The sequence below is a fragment of the Alexandromys fortis genome, unplaced genomic scaffold (assembly GCF_014885135.2).
Source record: "Alexandromys fortis isolate MF-2015 unplaced genomic scaffold, M_Fortis_MF-2015_v1.1 scaffold_267, whole genome shotgun sequence".
NCBI lineage: Eukaryota > Metazoa > Chordata > Mammalia > Rodentia > Cricetidae > Alexandromys > Alexandromys fortis.
The window spans coordinates 29,271-50,134 of record NW_026068157.1 but is presented as its reverse complement, the minus strand read 5'-3'; the positions used below and the strand labels follow the sequence as shown (position 1 = coordinate 50,134).

At 43.8% G+C, this 20,864-nt stretch overlaps 2 protein-coding genes across 2 annotated transcripts; both read left to right on the top strand.

Moving 5' to 3' along the window:
• Positions 1–4,086: 4,086 nt before the first annotated feature.
• LOC126491677 (zinc finger protein 416-like) lies at positions 4,087–11,127 on the top strand. Its single transcript, XM_050127512.1, has 3 exons — positions 4,087–4,324; positions 7,264–7,390; positions 9,007–11,127. The coding sequence occupies exons 1-3, from the start codon at positions 4,292–4,294 to the stop codon at positions 10,458–10,460; spliced, it is 1,614 nt and encodes a 537-aa protein (XP_049983469.1). The 5' UTR covers positions 4,087–4,291; the 3' UTR covers positions 10,461–11,127.
• A 2,948-nt stretch (positions 11,128–14,075) lies between these two features.
• On the top strand, positions 14,076–19,861 carry LOC126491678 (zinc finger protein interacting with ribonucleoprotein K-like). Its single transcript, XM_050127513.1, is given in 5 exon segments — positions 14,076–14,311; positions 14,796–14,834; positions 17,113–17,239; positions 18,512–19,758; positions 19,760–19,861. Coding segments are annotated over 4 exon segments (1,491 nt in total). The 5' UTR covers positions 14,076–14,311; positions 14,796–14,819.
• Positions 19,862–20,864: the final 1,003 nt, after the last annotated feature.

The window sequence follows — 20,864 nt, the reverse complement described above, 5'->3', positions numbered from 1 at the left end:
GGAGAATTCAAGGGAGGCAGAGAGTAAAGGATGCATTTGAACAAAATACAATGCATTCATGTATGAAGGAAAAGCATAATATAAATTTTTAAAAACAGAACTCCTCCAGCCACCTCTAGTTCTGTTATCTTCACCAAGTACTTAGTCTGCCACAAACAGTGACTCTTCTAGATGTGCACATACAGCTTCCCCTTGATTTTCAATTATTGCAATTGCAGTTTTTATGAAGGATTTAAATTACTTAATTTTCAATTACATGGTAAAGCTGTAATATATGCTTATAAAAGAGAACACAGAATTTATGTATTTAGTATGCTGAATGGTTTCCTGCATTTTGGTCACACGTATCTAGTTAGGTGTGTATGTTTGTTGGGGGGGGGGGAGTTTGTCTGTGTGTGAGTGTGTGTTCAGACACAAGTGGTGGTCAGAGGAAAACTTGCAGAAGTTGGTTCTCTGTTTCCTTCAGGTGGGCTCTAGGATTTAAGCCAGGTTGTAAGATTTGGTAGGAATTATCTTCATGTGCTGAGCCATCTAACTAGTCCTAAATGTTCTTCTGTTTTTCAAAGCCTAAAATCCATATATTATTTATTTATTTATTTTTACTAGAAAGCCATGAATTTAGGGAATACCAGGAGAAGTGCAAGTTTATTATACCTATAGACTCTAGAAAAAGAGAGTCAATTCATATCATAAGAGTGTCCTTGTATGGAAGTAGCAAAGCGAGGTACACAGTTAAGCAGGAAGGAAAGGAATGAGAATGAATGGAAAGAGGAAGGGATATTTTTTAATATAATTAACTTTATTAATACAAATATGCCCCAATATGTCAAGGCTTCAGACTTGATACATACTTAGGAATACTTGAGGTTAGTAGCAATCTTTTATGTTTATCAAACTATTTTTTAAGCAAAAATCAAAACCATTACATCAAGCATACTGAAGTGATGAGTCTTTCCAAGTAGGATACAAGAATTATCTTCCATACAGAGATGGGAGTGGAAATCCCAGAAAACTTCTGTGTCCTTGGCCTGCATAACTCCACTTTACCTACTGAACAAAATGTGAGACCCACAGACCTGGTTCTCAACTAAATGGCTTTAGCCAATTCCTTTGTAATGTTTCCCAGAGGAGTCTCTCAGAAACTAGGAGCCTTTGGATTTATCTATGTCCAAGATGAGGCTGGAATAAAAGTTCTCTTCTGTTTTAACTCAGTGACCAGAAGGGCTTCTCACAGCATGGCATGTCCTTGGTAGCTTCTACATCACAAATTGCCACAATTCCTCTAAGTGGCATTTCTCTGATGCTTGCCATGAGATATCTGAAGTATGTTGGCTCACACTTACTCCTTCATGCAATCCAGGTCTTTTGATAAACAGGTAAATAAAATTAAAGGAAAATGAGTATTTAAATGTTGCCTAAGACTAGTGCTTTCAAACTCCCTCAGTCTACCCATGATTCCTATTTAGTAGAACAAAGGGATTCCAGGCAATTGGCTGTTAGTAGGCAGTCTCCGTAACTCGAGATTGAACTTCAGGATATTTCTTTATCCAGATTCTCATAGGCAGGAGTTTTGAGGATTTCCTGAGCAAGAGTCCTTGACTCCAGAAGGGACTGATGACCATTAGGGCTTAAGAGTAGTAATTTTGTCCTCTCCCAGATGGTGACTGTGTCTCAAAGGATAACCCACCACACTGCTCATGGTGGCATTTCCATCCTATCTTGAGGAGTGACTGTGTGCCTTCTACTCCCAAGGTCTTATGCAGGCAAATAATATGCAAGTATTTTTGCAATTGATGTTCCCTCTTCCCAAATGACTCTATTTTGTGTCAAATTGTCAAGGAAGTAGCTAGTACAATACTGTACTTATTTTAAGAAATCAGAATAATTAGGCTCCCCATTTCTTTATATTTATTATCTATCTATCTATCATCTATCTATCTACCTATCTATCTATCTATCTATCTATCTATCTATCTATCTATCTATCTACTTAGGAAACTAGGATTCACTTATCCCAGGCAGGACTCAAACTTGCTATGCCACTGAGGAAGACCTTGAATTTTGAGATCCCTTTGCCTCCATCCAGTGATTACAGCTGCTATAGAACTTGGGCTTTTATACCAATGTCTCACATGGAACCCACTGAAGTGATAGCCTGATGGAACCCCAGCCAACAGCTTGGAAAAGCTACATTTCTCTCATTTGTGTGAGGAATTTACCATGTGTGGAAAGCTCTGTGGAAAAATATGTCCACCTGAAGCAGATGAACATGAAACAGATGCACATAGCTCTGTGCAGATGAAGCCAACTCGGGGACAAAATGACATTTAAGAGTTTTAGCGCTCAACAGCAAAGAGTCTACCTCGGTACAGAAAGTACTGCCAAAATTAAAGAATGGAACCAGTTTCAGTAAGGCTACAGACAATCCTTCAATTCATGTCCATTAAAGCCATGAGTACTTCTATACTTGTGCAAGCCTGTTCAAAGAAGGAAATCGTGAGAAACAAATGTCTGAGGCAGTTATTAATGTAAACAGCTATCATTTTGTGTATATGTAAATACTTGTATACACAAAAGCAGAAGGAGACTAGCAGGAAAAAGAAAGTGGCTGGAGACAAAAGGATATTATGGCTAAATTACACAGAATTCTCTATGAAAACTAAATAAATGAGGGCTGAGCATGTGGCTCAGTTGGTAGAGTATTTTCCTACTATTCGCAAAGCCTAGAGTTCAATCCCACTGGGCATAAAGACTCATCACTCTCGATATATTGGCAAGAGGATCAATGTCATCCTCAGTCACATAGCAAGTATGAGTCCAGGTTGCAATAAGTGAAACCTAATCTCTAAAGTAAATGGATAAATAAAGTGATAAAGAAATGGAAAGACTAATTACTCTGATTTCTTTAAATTGGTGTTGTACTGGCTAGTTTCTTGTCAATTTGACAGAATCTAGCATCATTTGGGAAGACATAACCTCATTTAAAAAATATCAGTGTAGACAGAGTTTTTCGTTGGGACCTTGATCATCTTTATTCCACCAGTCGCTTCTGAAATAGGCACTCAGAGACTTATTAACTGGAAATGCTCAGCCGATAGCTCAGGCTTATTACTAAGTAGCTCTTACAACCTAAATTAATTCATTTCTATCAATCTATGTTCTGACCAAGGCTCATGGCTTTAACCTCTTTTGCATATCCTGCTTTCTTCCTGTATGGCTGGTGACTCCTCTGACTCTACTCTTCTTATTCCCAGCATTCTCTCTGCTCTGAAAACCATGCCTAGCCATCAGCCAATCAACGTTTTTATTAAGAATGAGAGCCATACAAACAATGCACGAAGTTTGTTCCAAAGCATAAGACTGGCCTGTAGACAGGCTATGGCACATTTTCTTGACTAACTACTGGTGATGGAGGACCCAGCTACCTGTGGTCAGTGTCATTCCTGTATATGTGGTCCTGGAAGCAGTAAGAAAGCAAGTTGAGCAAGTCATGGGGATCAAGGCAGTAAGCAGCACTCCTCGATGGCACCTGCCTCCAGTTGAGTTCCTGCTATCACTTCTTTCAGTGTTGAATTTACGTAAAAGTGTAAGATTCAATAAATGTTTTCCTCCCAAGGTTGATTTCTATTATTTTATTTATTTATTTTGGCCATGGTGTTTTATCGCAACAATAGAAATTCTGACTAATACTAGTGTCTACGTGTGCTAAAATATCACACTGAACTCCATAAATATATAAAATTTTACATAAGAAATTTAATTTAATTTAAATGAGAAAGTAAGGAAGGAAAGAATGGCTATAAGGGGGGAGAAATGGGTAGAGGAAGAAAGGAAGGCAGGGAGGAAAAAAGAGAGGGAGGGACAGAGGGAAGAAGGAGGGAGGGAGGAAGAGAGAGAGAGGTAGGGAAAGAAAAGGGAAGGAGGAAGAAGGGAGGAAAGACACTTCCTGTTTCTTACACTTATGAGGTTGGAGAGTTTCTTTAGCAAGGGTTCTCTTGGTTATCAATAGCACAAGCCTGGATCCTCTGGAAACTACGTTGCCCAGAATGCAATTCGCCAATGCCATTAAAAGGCTCCTAGGCCAACGTCTCTGCGCCCATCCCTTCACCAGGGAACTTGCTGCACTACTCCGGGAACGGTAGTTCAGAAGGCTGTGTTCATCCTCATGTTCCCACACTGCTCGTGCTAGCTGTGCGGGTTTGGGTTCCAGCGGAGCGTTTTCCCCGCTCCCTTCGGGCTGGACTGAGGTGCTGCGTTGGTTTCGCTGTTCCCGCTGCACCAGCGGAATCCGATGGCGGTGGCCACCCTCAGCGACCCAGCTCATGTGAGTGCTGTGTCGCTTGTGCTTCCCTTCATCCTAAAGCTTAGTGCAGTGCCATCAGCAGAGTAGAAATCTCTGTGTTCAAAACAGTGCCATACCTACAGATGGGCTCCCATTTCCGAATCCAGAATCAGGCTGTGGGAGCCTGCTGAGCTGGGTGCTATCACAGCCAGAAGCTGGTGGCCGGTGTTGAACTCAGCACACAGTCCGATTTCGGCTTATTTGAAATTTTCTAATGCATTCTATCTGGAGGTAGAACCGTTTGGAAAAGGGTCAGGTGAAGCCCAGGAAAAGTTGAACTGTGTGCAAATTGTCATGTAAGAACGAACATTGGGGATTTGAGGGCCGAGAGATGTCCATCATCGAGTTCTTCCCAGGTCACCTGGCTCAAGGGCTGAGCAGAGAAGGCAGAGAAATGAGGAGGCATGTGCACTTGGAGCCCCAACCATGGGTAATGGCTTCTCACCATCTACCTTTTCTCAGAAGTTCGCGTGACCATTCTAGGGCGTCACTGGGCTGATCCCATTCTTTGCCCTAGGGATTGTGTGTTCTGGAATCCGTGACCAAACTTGGCTTGCTGCAGACCCGGACAGATATTCGGGGGGAGGGGGGATATGAGGTATATGGAGTGGTTATTGTGTGCTGGAAACCAGAGCAAATGCGGTGTGGAAGTGTTACCTCTTAGATTATTTCTTATGGGTGTATTATGGTTGTTGGCCATTATGGAACAGAAATTGATCTACAAAATCTCTTAGTCCCTTAATGATGCCAGTGAATGAGCAAAACAGTTCAGTGACAGAGCAACACCATGACAGTGGTGATGCTAGGGGACTGTGGACATTCCTGCTGTCTGTAGAAGGCAGGGGGAGAGGATCATCACTTCCTCATCTGGCCTGGGAACCTGCCATGGCTGATCCACTCTCCCCACATCTGTCGGTGGTCTTGAGGAGTGACAGAGAGAGCAGTGCTTCTCAACCTGTGGCTGGCAACCCATGAGGAGGGTGGGGTGCCCTTTGCTCAGAGGGCACGTAAGAGCATAAGAAAACAGATGTGGTTACGATTTATAACAGAAGCAAAACTACAGTTATGAATAAGTAATGAAAAACGAAAATCACTTTATGGTTGGGGAGTCACCACAACATGAAGAAACTATATTACAGGGCTGCAGCATTAGGAATCTAGTGGAATTCTGTAGTCACCCTTAGTGTGTTTGAGGAGGTTAGGTAGGTCATTCTTCTAGGGGCATAGGCATTAATCGGAAAGAGTCACAGGGTCTCATATAGAAGGACATTGTGACAGGCCACTGAATGGGGCCAGGAGAAGAGAAAGGCAGTGACTAGAGAGAGGGTACATCGGGCTCGATATAGTTGAAGATGATGTGTGTTTGAGATCTGCAGGTTTTCCTGGCTGGCTAAAGTTGAAATGTGGAAGTCAAGCAATCTACTGTGATTCCTGTATGGTTGCGTTCCCAACCCCATGACTTCATGTAATGGAATATAATCCTAAGTGTCAGGTATTAATAGGCTAGAAACGTATCTGGCTGAAGTGTTTAGAATCTTTGAGGAGTGATTAGAATAAAATTAACTCATTAAGGTTGTCCTCCTCACCGTGGCTGAATTCAGATGTCTTTATAGAAGAGGTCACACACACATGGCCTCCTTACTTCTTATCTCATCATATGCTACTCTCCTGCCTCAGGACCCTGCCTGCAGCAAGGAGGATATCACCAAAAAGACCTCGCACCTCGCACCTCAGTTACAAAGCAAAACATACTTCTTTCCTTTATAAAGGAGCTTGCCTTATATGTGTTGTTATGTTAATGAAAATAGACTAATCCAGAGAACTTGAGAACAGAACTAGGGCTGCCTCTGACAGTGTGGACCATCAGGGATCCTGTATCAAGCTGCCAAGGACCCTTTGTGCTGTAACACAGTGCAGGTTAGGAATTACATGTCTGTGGAGATGAAGGTGAAACCAGTCACCCTTCCTCAGAATTCCTGGGGAGAGGACTTTGTGGCCACATGTGTATAATAGGGCTGTGAGGTGGGAGAAGATGAGAAGGGACAGTAGATTACAATAAGGACAGCTTTAGTTGGGATTTCAAGAGAAAGAGGAGCTTCCTTTTAAGACATAGGGAAGGACATTATGAAGAGATGGTTCAAGGTAATGGAGTAGAAGTTCCCGCTACGCTGCATAGCATTATGGGGACATGCCTGCAGAGAAATCCTCTGGAATAAGGTCATCTCTGAGTTACAAATTCTGAAGAGCTGGCAGGAAATTCCACACCATTTAAGTACCTTGGTGCCAAGTCCTCAGTTGGATAATAAGTTTATCTTGCAGCTTTGAGAGGGAGAGGCTGTGATTCCATGGCACAGTAGAGCTGTTTAACTGTGTCCCAGAGAGACAGAAGGAACCCTTCCATGAGTAAGCTGGCAGCGGAGAGGCATTTGAAGGGTCTGTGTTCTGATTTACTGGATGTCATGTTCTGAGTGATGAAAAGCAACAGAAAGAAGCCCCTGGAAAGGGATCGAGGTGGAGGTAGAAGTGGGAAGGAGGGCTTCTGAGAAGTATGGTAGAGTGAAATGATACATTGGGTGTGGGGGGTATGGATCTATGGCTGTAGCCTTGAAGACTATAGAACGGTCAATAAGCTCCAAATTTCTTTTGTCAGAAAGGCACAACTTTGAAAAGCCTTGGAAACTGACTGGGCTATATAAACCATAACCAGATTTGAAATGTCATCCCATGTTGTCTTTCCCACAGTTGGTGCTTTCAGAGTACACAGTGATGGATGGAACCATCATGTGCATGGGCCATGTTATCACCAATTATTTCCTCTATGGTTGGGATTACAAAAGGGGCAGAATTACTTGTAGGGAGGGAATGATAACTTGGGATTCTAAGAGAGCGGATAATGGAAACGTCTGTTCTCATTGTGGCAGGACTTTGTGACTTTTGAGGATGTGGCCATCTCCTTCTCCAAGGAAGAGTGGAGGCTCCTCGATGAGGCTCAGAGGCAGCTGTACCTTCGTGTGATGCTAGAGAACTTTGCACTTGTAACTTCATTGGGTAAGGCCCCATACCCAGCCCATGCATGAATTCGCCAGTATCAATTTTTTCCAGTACAGATAGCTTTGCCATTTCCAGAGCAAGATTTTTGGTTTTGTTAACTTCTCTATTATCTTCTCATATTTGGAGGGACTAGCCATGTGCACTGTTCCAAACATTGCCTTAAGAGTCTGGGCATCAGGTACCCTGTATCAGTAAAATAAGTCTCATGTTTATCTACTTCCTTTTATGGTTATTGTAACCTAAATATGTGGAGCTTTGTTTCTCAATTTCTGCACCTCTTCTTAAATGATAGCTCCTCTTGACTGCCAGAGTCAGAAATGACAAGCAATGTCCTGATCAATATTTATTTATACAGGACTATGAGGTGCTGCCAAAATCTTCCTTCAAGAATGTTCCATCCTGGGCATGTAGTATGCAGAGTCTCTTGGGCCAGTGTTGGAGGCTCATCTGCTTTGCCTTGTGTTTCTCTTAGAACTTGCTTCATGTGGGTTCCATGCAGATGCATGACAAGGGACAAGGAGCTAGCCCTGGATGCTTTACAGTGTAGTGCGGTCCCAGAGGACAGTTGCCCCTGATGAGTTTCCCAGTGAAAGGAAGAGACTTGTTACCTGTTGCTCTGTACTGCTTCCTCTGTGACTTTTTCCAGTACTGATAAACATGCCCTGTAAAGTGTCCATAGATGGTTCAATATTCCTTAAACACGTCTGACATCTCCTCAGTCTTCAGTACCTAATTCCAATGTCCCCAAACAATAAGGTCTTACTGAATGCTGTTGACTGAGAAATATGTTGCCTCTCCTGTTTGTGATAGAATTCAGTCTTGTGTCCTTTGTCTCACGAGGTTTCCATATTTTGTGGTACCTAACAGTCCCTGGCAGCCCCTTCCTCACCTCACTCACATCAAACTCTCTCTTCCTCATATCAGTACGCCATGCTCTCATGCCTTGCTTCTATCCACATTTTTAAAGATATCCAGAAACAAGCTGTAGATATATTCCTCAGTTGAGGAGAAAAAGCCCCAGGGCAGTGGCCCTCTACATTCCTAATACTGTGACCCTTTAATACAGTTCCTCATGTTGTAGTGACCACCCCAACCATAAGATTATTTCATTGCTACTTCAAAATTGTGATTTTGCTGCTGTTATGAATCATAATGTCAATATCTGATATGCCATTCCCCAAAGGAGTCGCAACTCACAGGTTAAGATATCCTGTGCTGTGGTGATTCCTGGCACCCTGAAAATCTAAAAGATAAGAATTAGAAAAATAAATTCACTTTACCTGTTGGGTTATAGGTGTAGTTTAGTTTTAAAAGCTACAAGCTTAACTTTATAAGCATACTTGCTTAGCATCTATGAAGCTGTGCGTTTGATCACTAATATCATATACAAGGGCAAGGTGGTGCACACCTGTGGAGACTGGAGGATTAAAAAATTCAAGGTAATCCATAACTACATGATGTGTTTGAGGTGAACTTGGGATACATGAGAACGTATGAGAAAAATAAAATAAAGAGTAATAACATATATAGATAATTTTCCAAAAATATTTTAAAAACATGAATAATACATGTTTTCCACAATAAAATTATTTCATAATAATTTCTGTTTTCAGATCGCTGGCAAGGAATGGAGAATGGAAAGCTACCTCTTGATCGAGTTTCTGCTAAAGGATTATCACTGGTCAGGACCCCGAAAGCAAGTCCAGCTAACCAGGAGTCTTACCCACATGACATATACTTGCCGGTCTTGAAAGGCATTTTAAACCTGGTCAATCAACTTAGGCAGAAATCACATTTGATCAGTATGTGTTTAAACCTTCCCCAGGACCAGAATCATCCCAACTCAGAAAATACCTTGAAAAGATACTCACATATTGCCTCACTGGTGAAGAACTACAGAATTCATGTGTCACAAAAGCCCTTTCCCTCTGCAGAAGTTGAAAAGAACTTTCCGGATGCACTGGACATTATCCCTCCACAGACCGTCCCCATTTGTGAGCAAGCGAACCTAGTCACTGAATGTAGAGAGGGCTTTCAAACTAGAATAGGGTGTTCCACGAGGGGTGAACATAGAGAAGCCACCAGCCGTGAACACACTCAGGATCACCACCCAAGAGCCAGTCCTGGAAAGAGACTTTCTGAGTCTACTAAATGTGGGAAGGTCCACCGCCGCAAAAACTCTTTCACTCATCCCTCAGGAGCCCATGGTAGAGAAAAGTCTTACAAGTGCAATGAATGTGGAAAATCTTTTCGACAGACCTCCCACTTAAATAACCACCTCAGAATCCACACGGGTGAAAAGCCCTATGAATGTGCTGAGTGTGGAAAATCATTTACCCAAAGAGATACCCTCATAAAACACTACAGAGTCCACACGGGAGAAAAACCCTATGTGTGTGATGAGTGTGGAAAATCCTTCAGGCAAATTTCCAACCTTACCGAACACCGCAGAATCCACACTGGAGAAAGACCTTATGAGTGTGATGAATGTGGGAAATCCTTCGGATGCAAATCAACTCTTGTTCGGCACCGGAGAACTCATGCAAATGAAAAGCGTTGTGCATGTGATGAATGTGGGAAATTTTTCGCGCACAGCCGTAATCTGCTTGAACACAGGAAGATTCACACTGGAGCAAGGCCTTCTGAGTGTGATGAGAATGGGAAATCCTTTAGCCAAAGAGACACGCCCAACAAACACCACAAAACTCATAGTGCAGAAAACCGTCATGTGTGTGGCGATTGTGGGAAAGCATTCATTTATAAATCTAGGCTTGTTCGACACCATAGATCTCACACTGGGGAGAAACCGTTTGAGTGCAAAGAATGTGGGAAATTTTTTCAAGAAAGCAATGGTCTTATGCAACACCAGAAACTTCATACTGGATTAAAGCCTTTTAAGTGTGGCCAGTGTGGTAAGTCTTTTGTCCAAAAATGTCACCTCTTTCAACACCACGTAATTCACACAGGAGAAAGGCCATACGAATGTGGGAAATGTGGGAAATCTTTTCCTCAGCAGTCTAGCTTCTTACTCCACCGAAAAGTCTCACACCATGGAGAGGCTTCATGAAAATAACATGCATAAGTAGTTTCAGCCCAAGGTCTAATATCCTTTAGTTCTTGGAAGTTTATACTGTGCTCAAGAAGATACAGACCTGCAGCAAATGTTCTCGTTTTTGTTTCTTGTATTTTTTTTTCAGTATTAACTTTATAATATGGGACTACTTGCCTGAAGTTGAAACTTATATTTTCAAATATCCAGGGTGTTTTTATTCCTTGTGAGTTCAGGCATGGGTGGGGTTTACAGGAACTGCTCCATACAGGCTAATGTGATTCGGGCCCTTGTCTGAGCTGTACTCAAGCCATTTTCTCTGGTGGAAACCATCTTCCTCTATCAGCTTGCTCACTGTGCATTGGTCTCCTCAACATGCAAAGGAAAGGTGAACATCTGCTAGTTCCCTGGAGGAAATCATGAGCAAAGCCTTAAGGGGAGAATTGTTTTTGTTTTGCTTTGGTTTTTTTCTCACTGGTTGAAACATACATCTGTCATGATTTTTTTTTTTTTTTAACCAGGGGGAACTAGTCTTCAATCTGTTGGGGTTTTCCAGCATTGTCTTTCCTGCATAGAAATTTTTGTCTCATACTGATACTGTGGTTAATTTGGCCAGCCCTCCATTTACTAACTTGTGACTACCATTCTCTAGTCTATGCAGTAATAAAACATGTTTACTGTTGGGTCTGCCTGTAGTCTTTGGGATTCTTTTGAAAATTCTCGGTGGGAGTGAAAGACCCTATAGACCCCCCCCCAAGACCTGCAGCTAGCCTGCTCTCATGAGAACATCCTGTTTGCTTGAGACCCTCAGGACCCTCTCAGGACCTGCAGCTAGCCGGCTCTCATGAGAACGTCCTGGTCGCGTAGGAAAATAGGATGCCTATAGTCAGCACATGTGCCTAACTTAAAATATCAGCAGTTTACAAAAGAAACAATTCCCCCTAAAGGACCCCAGCTTAACTGCTGTAACATCATTTTACAAGGTTTTTGACAAACAAATGTAAGTGCAGAGTGAGGTCAGGGCCTCTGGCTGCAAAGCAGGATATTTATGACAGGATGTCTGTCGCCATGAATCTATGCTGGAGAAGGAAAAACCACTTATGCCCCCTGCCCCATTCTAATCAGACCAATAACCATGCATCTGCTACTGTAATTTGCTTTTTGGCCGCCCTCTTTCCTATAAAAAGACCTTCCCCCAGTCTGCAGGCTCACAAGCCCTCCTAAAGACTTTGTCGCCCACAGGTACCTGTGTTTACCCAATAAACCTCTTGCTATTTGCATCCCTGTGGTCTCGGCCTGTTCCTTGGCTTCGGGGGAGTCTCCTCTCGAGGGAAGTCCTCTCCAATGGTCTTTCAGGGAGGAGACAAACTTCAACTCTGCATGGATCAACAGCTTTTGTGGGGATCTCATTTTGTCTTGGAGGTACAGCAGAGTCAAAAGTATTTCTCATTTCTTCCTTCATTTAGTTCTCTGTCTAAGACCTGGGCATGTAGGGTTTTGTGGTCTAAATTTGTGGCCTCCATGCTTTCATTTTGGTGAAACCGGGATCACTGAAAAGGGTTTATTGTTTCAGCCCTTCTAGTGATAACATGAATTTGTTCATCTGTGACACTGTAAAGGGGGGGTTTTCGCCTGCTATATAAGGAGTCATATGACCTGTCTAGAAATTCACATATGATAGTTTTATTCAGGCTTGGTAAGAACCAGATGTGATCCCTAATTGGAAATATAATACTGGGTGTGGTAAACAGGAAATGGAAAAGCTTTACAGCAAAACAAGTGAACTCTGACGTTTGCAAACATTCCTCACAAGTCTAGTGACCAAGCCTTCATTTATTTCTACAACCTCCTTGTACTGTTTAGGGATACATATATAGCTTTGCTGGGTGACTGTTAACTGTAAGATTAAAACATTCCATCCATATGCTGGGAGGAAGCTGAGACAAGTCAAAACAGCTTCAGGAAATCCTTGACACTGAGCAGATTCCCTAGGCGCCTTCTTCCCAAGTGTAAACAAGCCAGGCTGCAAAGAAGATGGAGCCCAAACTAGCTGCCAAGAAGAAACAGAATCCAGCCCAGCTGCCTGGGAGAAGTTTAGACCAACTGAGTCACTCGGAAAGGACACTTGAAAAGAAGGATCAACTCAGGACCCTCAAGGCCAAATTCTCAGCACAAAGGAAATGTCGCCCCAGAAGGACAGAAGGCAGGGAATAAGAAAGAAATGTGAGACAGAAGGAAGAGGGAGAAGGAAAGGGATGGGGATATTTGTAACTTAGGTACTTTGATACCTGGACCTTGGTAGTCAACCTCAAAAGGAGGAAGTGACCAAATACAAGAATAGACCCTGCGGGCAAGCTTTAAGAATGCAATCTAATGGCTTTTAGCAAGGTAGAGGGAACGGGAGAGAGGAGCAAGGCCTGCTAGAGCCCTGTTCTCCATGCTCACCATGGCCATAGTTCCTTCCACACTCAACCTGTTGAGTTGCCTTTTGCTGTTGGTATTTGTTGTTACTTTTGTTGCTTTGTTTGACTTAAGGTTTTGCTATGTAGCCAGGCTGGCCCAAAACTAATGATTCTCTTGCCTACCGGTTACTGGAATTACATGTTGTACATCATCATCTTGAGGGGACAACTTTAGATATTTGTTTTGTCCAGAGATGGACCGATGCTGAATACACAAATGCAGAGAAACAACTTTTTCCCAAACTGAAAGTTTCAGAATTGCTTAAACTCTGTTCAGCTTTGTCTTTTGGCAGTTGTGGACTGTGGCTACATCTCACTTTAGTTTATGACTAAAATGGTGGCTACAGCTGACCACTTGTGCAGGTGCCAGGCAGAGTCTGTTTGCAAAGGTCTTTGCTCTCAGAGGAGAGGGAGTTGTGCTGAACTTGGGGACCCCACACTCATCCTGCTTTTCTAGAGATGCATCTATGCGCCTCATGAGATCCAGGACATTCAGCTAACTCCCTAGCTTCTGAATGTATATTTGAAGTTTAAGAAGCCATGTGTGATCTGTAATGCATTCGCTGAGGGGACAGAAAGTGAGGACAACTTAAGCATCATGAAAAATGGAGGGGGGCGGCGGTCAGAATACCATGGGAGGGCTCTAGTGTAACACACCTCAAGATATAGATGAGACTCCCCCAAGATATTCTCCAGCAGTGGATTGGGAGGCTGAGGGCCCACAGCCGGTTCTGGAGGCTAGGCATTGGCTTCCATCAGGATGTCTGTCCAGCATCTGGACACAAAAGTGAAGAAGTTTCTGCTCCCTCAGGCCCTGCTATTCCAGCCAAACACAGCCCGTTGCCCTCCAATGTAGCTTACTTACAGCCCTTTGGGGTATTCTGTTGGCACCCTGGTTGGAAAACACTGGGGTGCCCCAAGACTACGAAGTAGGAAAACAGAACAGAAAACAAATAGCTGGAAAAGGCTTGTTTGCTTCCGTCCGTGCCGACATTTCCCAGCATCCCGCTTAGCCTTTGTTCCAGGTGATGGGGGGGTCTACAGCTTTCTCACGCACAACTGAAGAAACTACGTTACCCAGAATGCGCTAGTCACAGGGAGAGGAAAACTGAACCAATGAGCATTTGGAACGGTACCATTTTCGCGTTCTTACTGGTAGGATGGGGCGGGACTTCCGGCTTCTCTCTGTGGCGCTCATTTTAGCGGTTTTTGGGTCCGTTATAGCTGACCGTGTGCAGGACCCCTTTGTCCAGAGATAGGGGACGAAGAGTCTGAAGGAGCGGTTCTAGAGGTAGTATTCATCGCACATCGGGCGCTGGCGGCGACAGCTTTGCCCAAGTCCCCGTCCCCATACCCTGCGGTCTGTGCTCGCCCAGTTGGATGGCTGCGCACAGGCACCAGGCTTAGGTAAGTGCTGCGACATCTGAGGCTCCCTTGCTCTCATCTCTTATCTTGTAAAGTCTGAGTGTAGGAGTCCACTTAAGTCGCTTCGCCCTAAATCCTTGTTCGTGATTCGGGGTTCTTATGTGTCAAGCCACTGTGATGAGACGTGGCAGAGTGTGTGACAGCCAGGGCCCCAGGGTGTGGAATTTCTTGGACTGATGTTGCAGCCTGGAATATTTAAGCTGTAATAGTAAGATGAAGAGGTTTATCCTTATCCCTACGACATAAGAATTGTGTACAGAGAAAAGACAAAATCACACAGACTTGAGTGTGGGTTTTCGGTTTTCCAAAAAGCTGCTCACTGTGTGGGTTGGGTCATTAGGGCCCCACAGGTAACAGATGTATCGAAGACATCCCCCTGGTCATTTTGTTCCTTGTTGGGAGAGTGTATAGGAAGACCCAAGGGTTTGGATCCTTACCATTGTTCATGATATCTCTCTTCTCACAGGTATCCATCACTGCAGAATTGGATATGGCCCTTGTGCAGGTGAGGAGAGTATGTTTCAGACTGTCATTTCTCATGACCATTTCTTGGGTCAAAGGACCCTTAACAAACCCAAGCACAGGGTCCTGATTCAGTGTTGGGGGTTCTTTGGAGTTGTTCCCAATGGTAACAAACTATATAATGAGATTGAGCCAGGCATTGGAATGTGTAAACGCTTGGAGATCCTTCATAGAGTCCTCCACCCCCAAGTGTTTCCTTCTGTGGGAACTGAATGAAAGCAGCAGGGTGGGAATCAGACATAGAATGAATTTCAGTGTCTGGTTTAGAGTGATGAGAGCAAGAGGACATTTAGAAACAGGGATGGGGCGGGAAGGGAGGGGAGCTGATGTTAGCCACATCAGCCTCCATGTTTCGGGAGCATGGAGAACCCAGTTGTTGTGAGGGAGACAATAAGATGCCCATGGAGGATGCTGCTCTAATAGTCCAGGTGAGTGTTAATAGTAACTAGACCAGAACGAAGGTAGAGGAAGTGGTAGGAGTCTAGATTAGTTTTGAAATTAGTGCTGCGTAGGGTCTCGGATTTTAAAGAAGGGAAGGTAATAGTCAAATATTGGTTCTAGCTCTAGAACAGTGGTTCTCAGCCTTCCTAATGCTGTGGTCCTTTGATACAGACCCTTGTGTTGTGGTGACACCCAACCCTAAAATTACTTTCACTGCTACTTTGTAAGTGTAATTTTGCTTCTGCTATGAGTTGTAATTTGAAGTTGTATGTTTTCTGATGGTCTTAGGGGACCCCTGTGAAAGGACAGCTCAGTCCCCAGAGGGGTCGCAATCCACAAGTTGAGAACTGCTGATCTAGGACTTTAGATCTTGAAGGATGAAAACTTGGTCAGATGGTATATAAAGCTGGGATTCAGGTTCATTTTCATTGAGGATTTTTTAATTAATTGCTTTTCGCTACTTCTAAGTTATTTCAAAGATCAATAAAGGAAGATATCATGTGGGTGGATGACATTATAGATCTGGAATTTGGGAAGTAGCTTAAGATGGATACATCCAAAAAGACACTGGTCAGTATTTAGCCACAGAGGTGATTTTTTATTGTAATTAGGAGTGGTTCTGTTTCTCATAGTTGGTAATGACAGCTCAGGAAAGGTAGGGCTGTGAATGAGTCTCAGATACCTAGGTAGAAGTGATAGACATTAGAAACACAATCGTGAGAGAAGTGGAGAGAAGTGGACACAATAAAGAGTGTGGTCAAAGTCTCTAAGGCATAAAGCAGTAAGGTAGTCACAGTGTCAGCAACACTAAGTAGAAGGTGGCCTGAAGCCAGGACTGAAGGGTTTTATCTCCTCAAAATTTAGTTGTTGAATCCTAATCTGTGTGTGTGGCCTTCGAGAGGTAATTAGATCATGAGGATAGATGCCTTTTATGTAGGATTAGTGAGTGTTTTTATAAAAACATGCCAGGAAACTAGCTAATGTTCTTTCCCACCATTTGAAAATACCAGTGGAAATCAGTGGTCTATAACCGTGGAACAGAGCCTTCACCAGAAACTGCCAATAACTGCTCCTTGATATCCAACATCAAGCCTTCAGATCAGTGAGAAATACATTTGTGTTGTTTTAGTAAGCCACCCAGTGGATAGTGTTGATAGAGCACCCAAACCCAGGCACCACGAGTCGTGCCTATTCATCATCCTATAAGCTTAATGCGATTTTGTTGTGGTCCTCTATGTCTATGGAATTTCATTTAGGAAGACAGGTAATCTTAGGGACACAAATCTGCATCTGTGACTTAATGAATATGGAATAGAGAGTCATTGACGTTTTGAACCACTTATTAGAACTGATTAAGAACAAAAGCAAGACTGTGATTGTCTAGGGGATGTGAAGATCAGCAGAAGACAGTGTTATGCGAGACTGCAAGTGGTCCCGGGTAGCGATGATTGAAGCAAAGAACAGATGGGCCTTTGGAACAGGAACCTGGATTGCTTATGGCATTCCGGACAATTGTCAGGGTATCAGGGCGAAGGGTGAATTTACATCTGATTGTTGTATCTAAGAGGGACCATCAGGAGGACCTCTGAGAAACTGTTTGACGAGAACAAGTATATCCCTACATGCTAGTTTAGATGGTATCATTGTGTGTCTTTTGCTGGAACTATTGGGCTGTAACGGCTACCAATGGCATTGGGATCTGCTGATGCTTTGAGGTAGGAGTGTGGGGAGGAGGGAGGACAGAGAATGGGTAAATTACTGGGTATTCTTGGCACACGGGGTAAAGCTGACTGTGGAATAACCTGTCCCTGTTCTAGCAGGGCTGTGTGAGCTTTGAGGATGTGGCCATTTGCTTCTCCCATGAAGAGTGGAGACTCCTTGACAAGACTCAGAGGCTCCTGTATCTCAGTGTTACGTTGCAGAACTTTGCACTTATAAACTCCTTGGGTAAGGCTTTTACATTCCCCTAGTATCCTGAGACCCTCTGCCCTGTTGCCCTAGAGACAGACTCATCCTTCCCACAGCCAGACCTGGACAGCTGCTAATTACTGCATATTCTGGGTATATAAGCTGTGCATGGTAGCATTGAGCTATGCCTAATATCCGCAGTAGATCACTCCCTATGTAACCCTAACACCTGCTTCTTACTGAGTTATGGGAGCGGCATCCTGTGGTCATCCTAATTAATGGGTGTCATCTTGCTTGTCTCGCTCTGGCTGTGCCTAAGGACTTGGCATCACAAGTCCTTCCCCTTGACTAACTGGCCTTTCTCAGGCTGCCTTTGGCTGGCTGCTGTTCTGGTACCATGGACCGTTCTTACTGGATCCTTCATTTTCAGTATTCAAAGCTAGCGTTTCCTATCCTGAGATCTGTGGTGATCTCTTGTGAGATACTGTATCACTGCTAGCCACTTGTTATGTCTGTTCTTTCCTCTGGACCATGTTTCATATGGTCACATGGAGGAATGTTCTTTTGAAAAGTCAACCATGGAGTTTTCCTTCATAGGAGGCCCGAGTGTGGTAAGTGACAGCTAGAGGAAGGTACACTTCCAGGCTGTCTTCAAAAATATCCTGTATCCACCATGGTTCAGGTGCAAGTGCTACCACCAAGCCTCATTTTCATAGTCTCTTCCCCAGGCATGGTGGGTTTGGGTTTTGGTTGTTTTGTTTTTTCTAACTTCTTGTTTTCGCTATGATCGCTGGCCCCTGGGTACACCGCGTGGCCTCCATTCATGCCCTGTTCCTGTGTACTGGGCTATCCCTCTGCTGATTCCACTATGACCTCCACGTAAAGCTGAGCGCATGCTCTTCATTTCTGATTGGCACGAGTTCTCCAGTCTTGCAAGCAGCCTGCCTTCTGCAGCACTTAAGACTTAACACGAGCAGATGAATATCCTGCTGCAATCTGAGCAGGAAGTCCTAGGGCTTCGGAGGCTACTCTGTGGTGTGTCTGGCTACTGTTATAGTAGCTTAAGGCCATGGGTAGAAGATTTAGACATCTTTCCCTTGTAGTTCATACTATCTTGGTGGCCTTCATTTTGTCAGACCTTCCTAATTCTGTTGTCTTTAGTGACCTGATGTGGTAATGCAACTCCTCCCTTAAGCCACCCCTATAGTTAGTTCCCTTGTCCTCAGGAGAAGCTTTGTGTAGCATCTATGGATGATGGGGCTTCCTCCTCCGAGCATAGTCAACGTGCATTTCAGCAGTATTCTCTTTCAGGTTGTGGTCATAGAACAGAAGCTGAAGAGCAAAAAGTTTCTACACGAGCATCCCAGGCTTGGAGATCTGAGACAACTCCATCTGCACCGAAAGCTCACCTCTGTGAAAAGTGTGTCCCGATTCTTCAAGACATTTTGCACCTGCCAGATCTACCTGGGCAGAAACATAGTGTAGAGGTATCTTCAAAATGTGATCAGCACCAAAAACATACTAGTACAGAAAATCCCTTGAAGAAGAACGCTGACAAGGCCTCGTACTTGAAACGATGCCTGTTCCTTATGTCAGCCAAGTCCTTCCCCAGTTGGGATGTTGAGAAGGACCTGCCAGACATACTGAGCCTTCTGAAGTCCCAGGTCCTTCCCAACAGTAAGAAGCCCAGCGAAAGCACTGAGGGTGGGAAAGAAGCTCACAGTCGTGAGAGTCACAGGTCAGGAGACTGTGGGAAGCCTTCCAGTCAAAAGCAAGTAGTCGTTGACCAGCCAAAAGCCTCTTATGGGAAAAAGCTTTATGAGTGCAGCAAATGTGGGAAAACATTCCGTGGCAAGTACTCACTTGACCAGCATCAGCGAGTCCACACTGGAGAAAGGCCTTGGGAGTGCAGTGATTGTGGGAAGCTCTTTAGCCAAACCTCCCACCTGAATGATCACCGTAGGATACACACTGGAGAAAGGCCTTATGAGTGTAGTGAATGCGGAAAATTATTTAGACAGAACTCCAGTCTTGTTGACCACCAGAAAACTCATACTGGAGCAAGACCTTATGAGTGTAGCCAGTGTGGAAAATCCTTTAGTCAAAAGGCCACACTTGTTAAACACCAGAGAGTTCACACTGGAGAAAGGCCTTACAAGTGTAGTGAGTGTGGGAATTCCTTTAGTCAAAGTGCCATTCTTAACCAACACCGGAGAATTCACACTGGAGCAAAGCCGTATGAATGTAACGAGTGTGGGAAATCCTTTAGCCAAAAAGCTACCCTTATTAAACACCAGAGAGTTCACACTGGAGAAAGGCCTTACAAGTGTACTGAATGTGGGAAATCCTTCAGTCAAAGCTCCATCCTTATTCAACACCGGAGAATTCACACAGGGGCAAGGCCCTATGTGTGTGGCCAGTGTGGAAAGTCTTTTAGCCAGAAGTCTGGTCTCATGCAGCATCAGGTAGTTCACACTGGAGAAAGGCCTTACGAATGTGACACGTGCGGCAATTCCTTTAGCCAGTGCTCTAGCCTCATTCATCACCAAAAATGTCACGGTGCGTCAGAAACCTCATGAAAGTAGCAGATGTGGATAAGCCTTCATCCCAAGGCCTAGCATCATTTAGCTCCTCCAAGTTTATACTTGAGAAAAGCCTTAGACTTACAGGGAATGCCCTCTTTTAGTATTATGACACTAGAGAATCTTCTGAGGTTGATCTTAATTCTGCGCACACCCAGAGGTTTGAGATTACTCAGGAGTTCAGGCATGGGTAGTCTCGGGACCTGCTTTGCCCTGAACCAGTTTGATTTTTAGCTGTTTAAAGCATGGCTACAACTCAGCTTTTACCAGGAAATCTACCCTATGCTGAAGGTGGCTACATTTTGCTTATCTGCTTCTTTTCAAAAGAGTAGGTTTTAATCAGTGTCTCATGACAGTCGGTGAATGTTTCCAACCTTCCGATTACCAGTTGGCCACTGCCTTCTTCCTGTTGCTCTGGTTTGTGCATAGATAGATGCCTTATTCTGAAAGCTACCTTTATTCGTAGAGTCCAGTTTACTAGTGGGAAGACTGGAAAACACAGACTGAGTTTTCTAGGAAAGGATGGACAGTTTGTGTGGATGTCTCAACTTGGTATACCTCTGCAGGGACAGCAAAGGAGAAAAGCAAATTTTTATTACTGCCCGGGAGCTGGAGGGACTTTGTTACTGTAGTTTATGACTTGGGAACTTTTTGTGGTCATCCCGAGGCGAGGTCTGCTGTTGCCACAAGCTCCTGAACTTGTGGGAATGGAATGAATTTGCTTTATTTTTCTCAGAAGATGTCCTTTTAATGCCCATGACACAGAGGAGAGACAGCTTGTAAAGGTCTACAGAGAATGTGCCCAATACCAATCAGTCCACAGGCTGGTGTCACTCACTGGATGACCATATCTAGATGGGAACCATCACTGACATACAAGCGGTGGGTATGGAAGAGTCTGCAGCCAGCCAGATGGAATGTGCCTCTTGTAAAAGTACAGTCTTTGTCTTTTGCTGTCTTCACAGCACCTAGAAATCTGTTTATGTACAATAGTCGAGATCATTGTAAAAAAAAAAAAAAGTCTAAAGTTTTGTGGGATAGTGTGGTCTTTCTTGATTATGTACTGCCATTCTGTTGCTATG

Coding starts and splice junctions, on each gene's coding strand:
- LOC126491677 (XM_050127512.1), top strand. CDS start 4,292: ATGGCGGTGGCCACCCTCAGCGACCCAGCTCAT. Junction 4,325..7,263: donor CCCTCAGCGACCCAGCTCAT/GTGAGTGCTGTG, acceptor TCATTGTGGCAG/GACTTTGTGACTTTTGAGGA. Junction 7,391..9,006: donor TGCACTTGTAACTTCATTGG/GTAAGGCCCCAT, acceptor TTCTGTTTTCAG/ATCGCTGGCAAGGAATGGAG.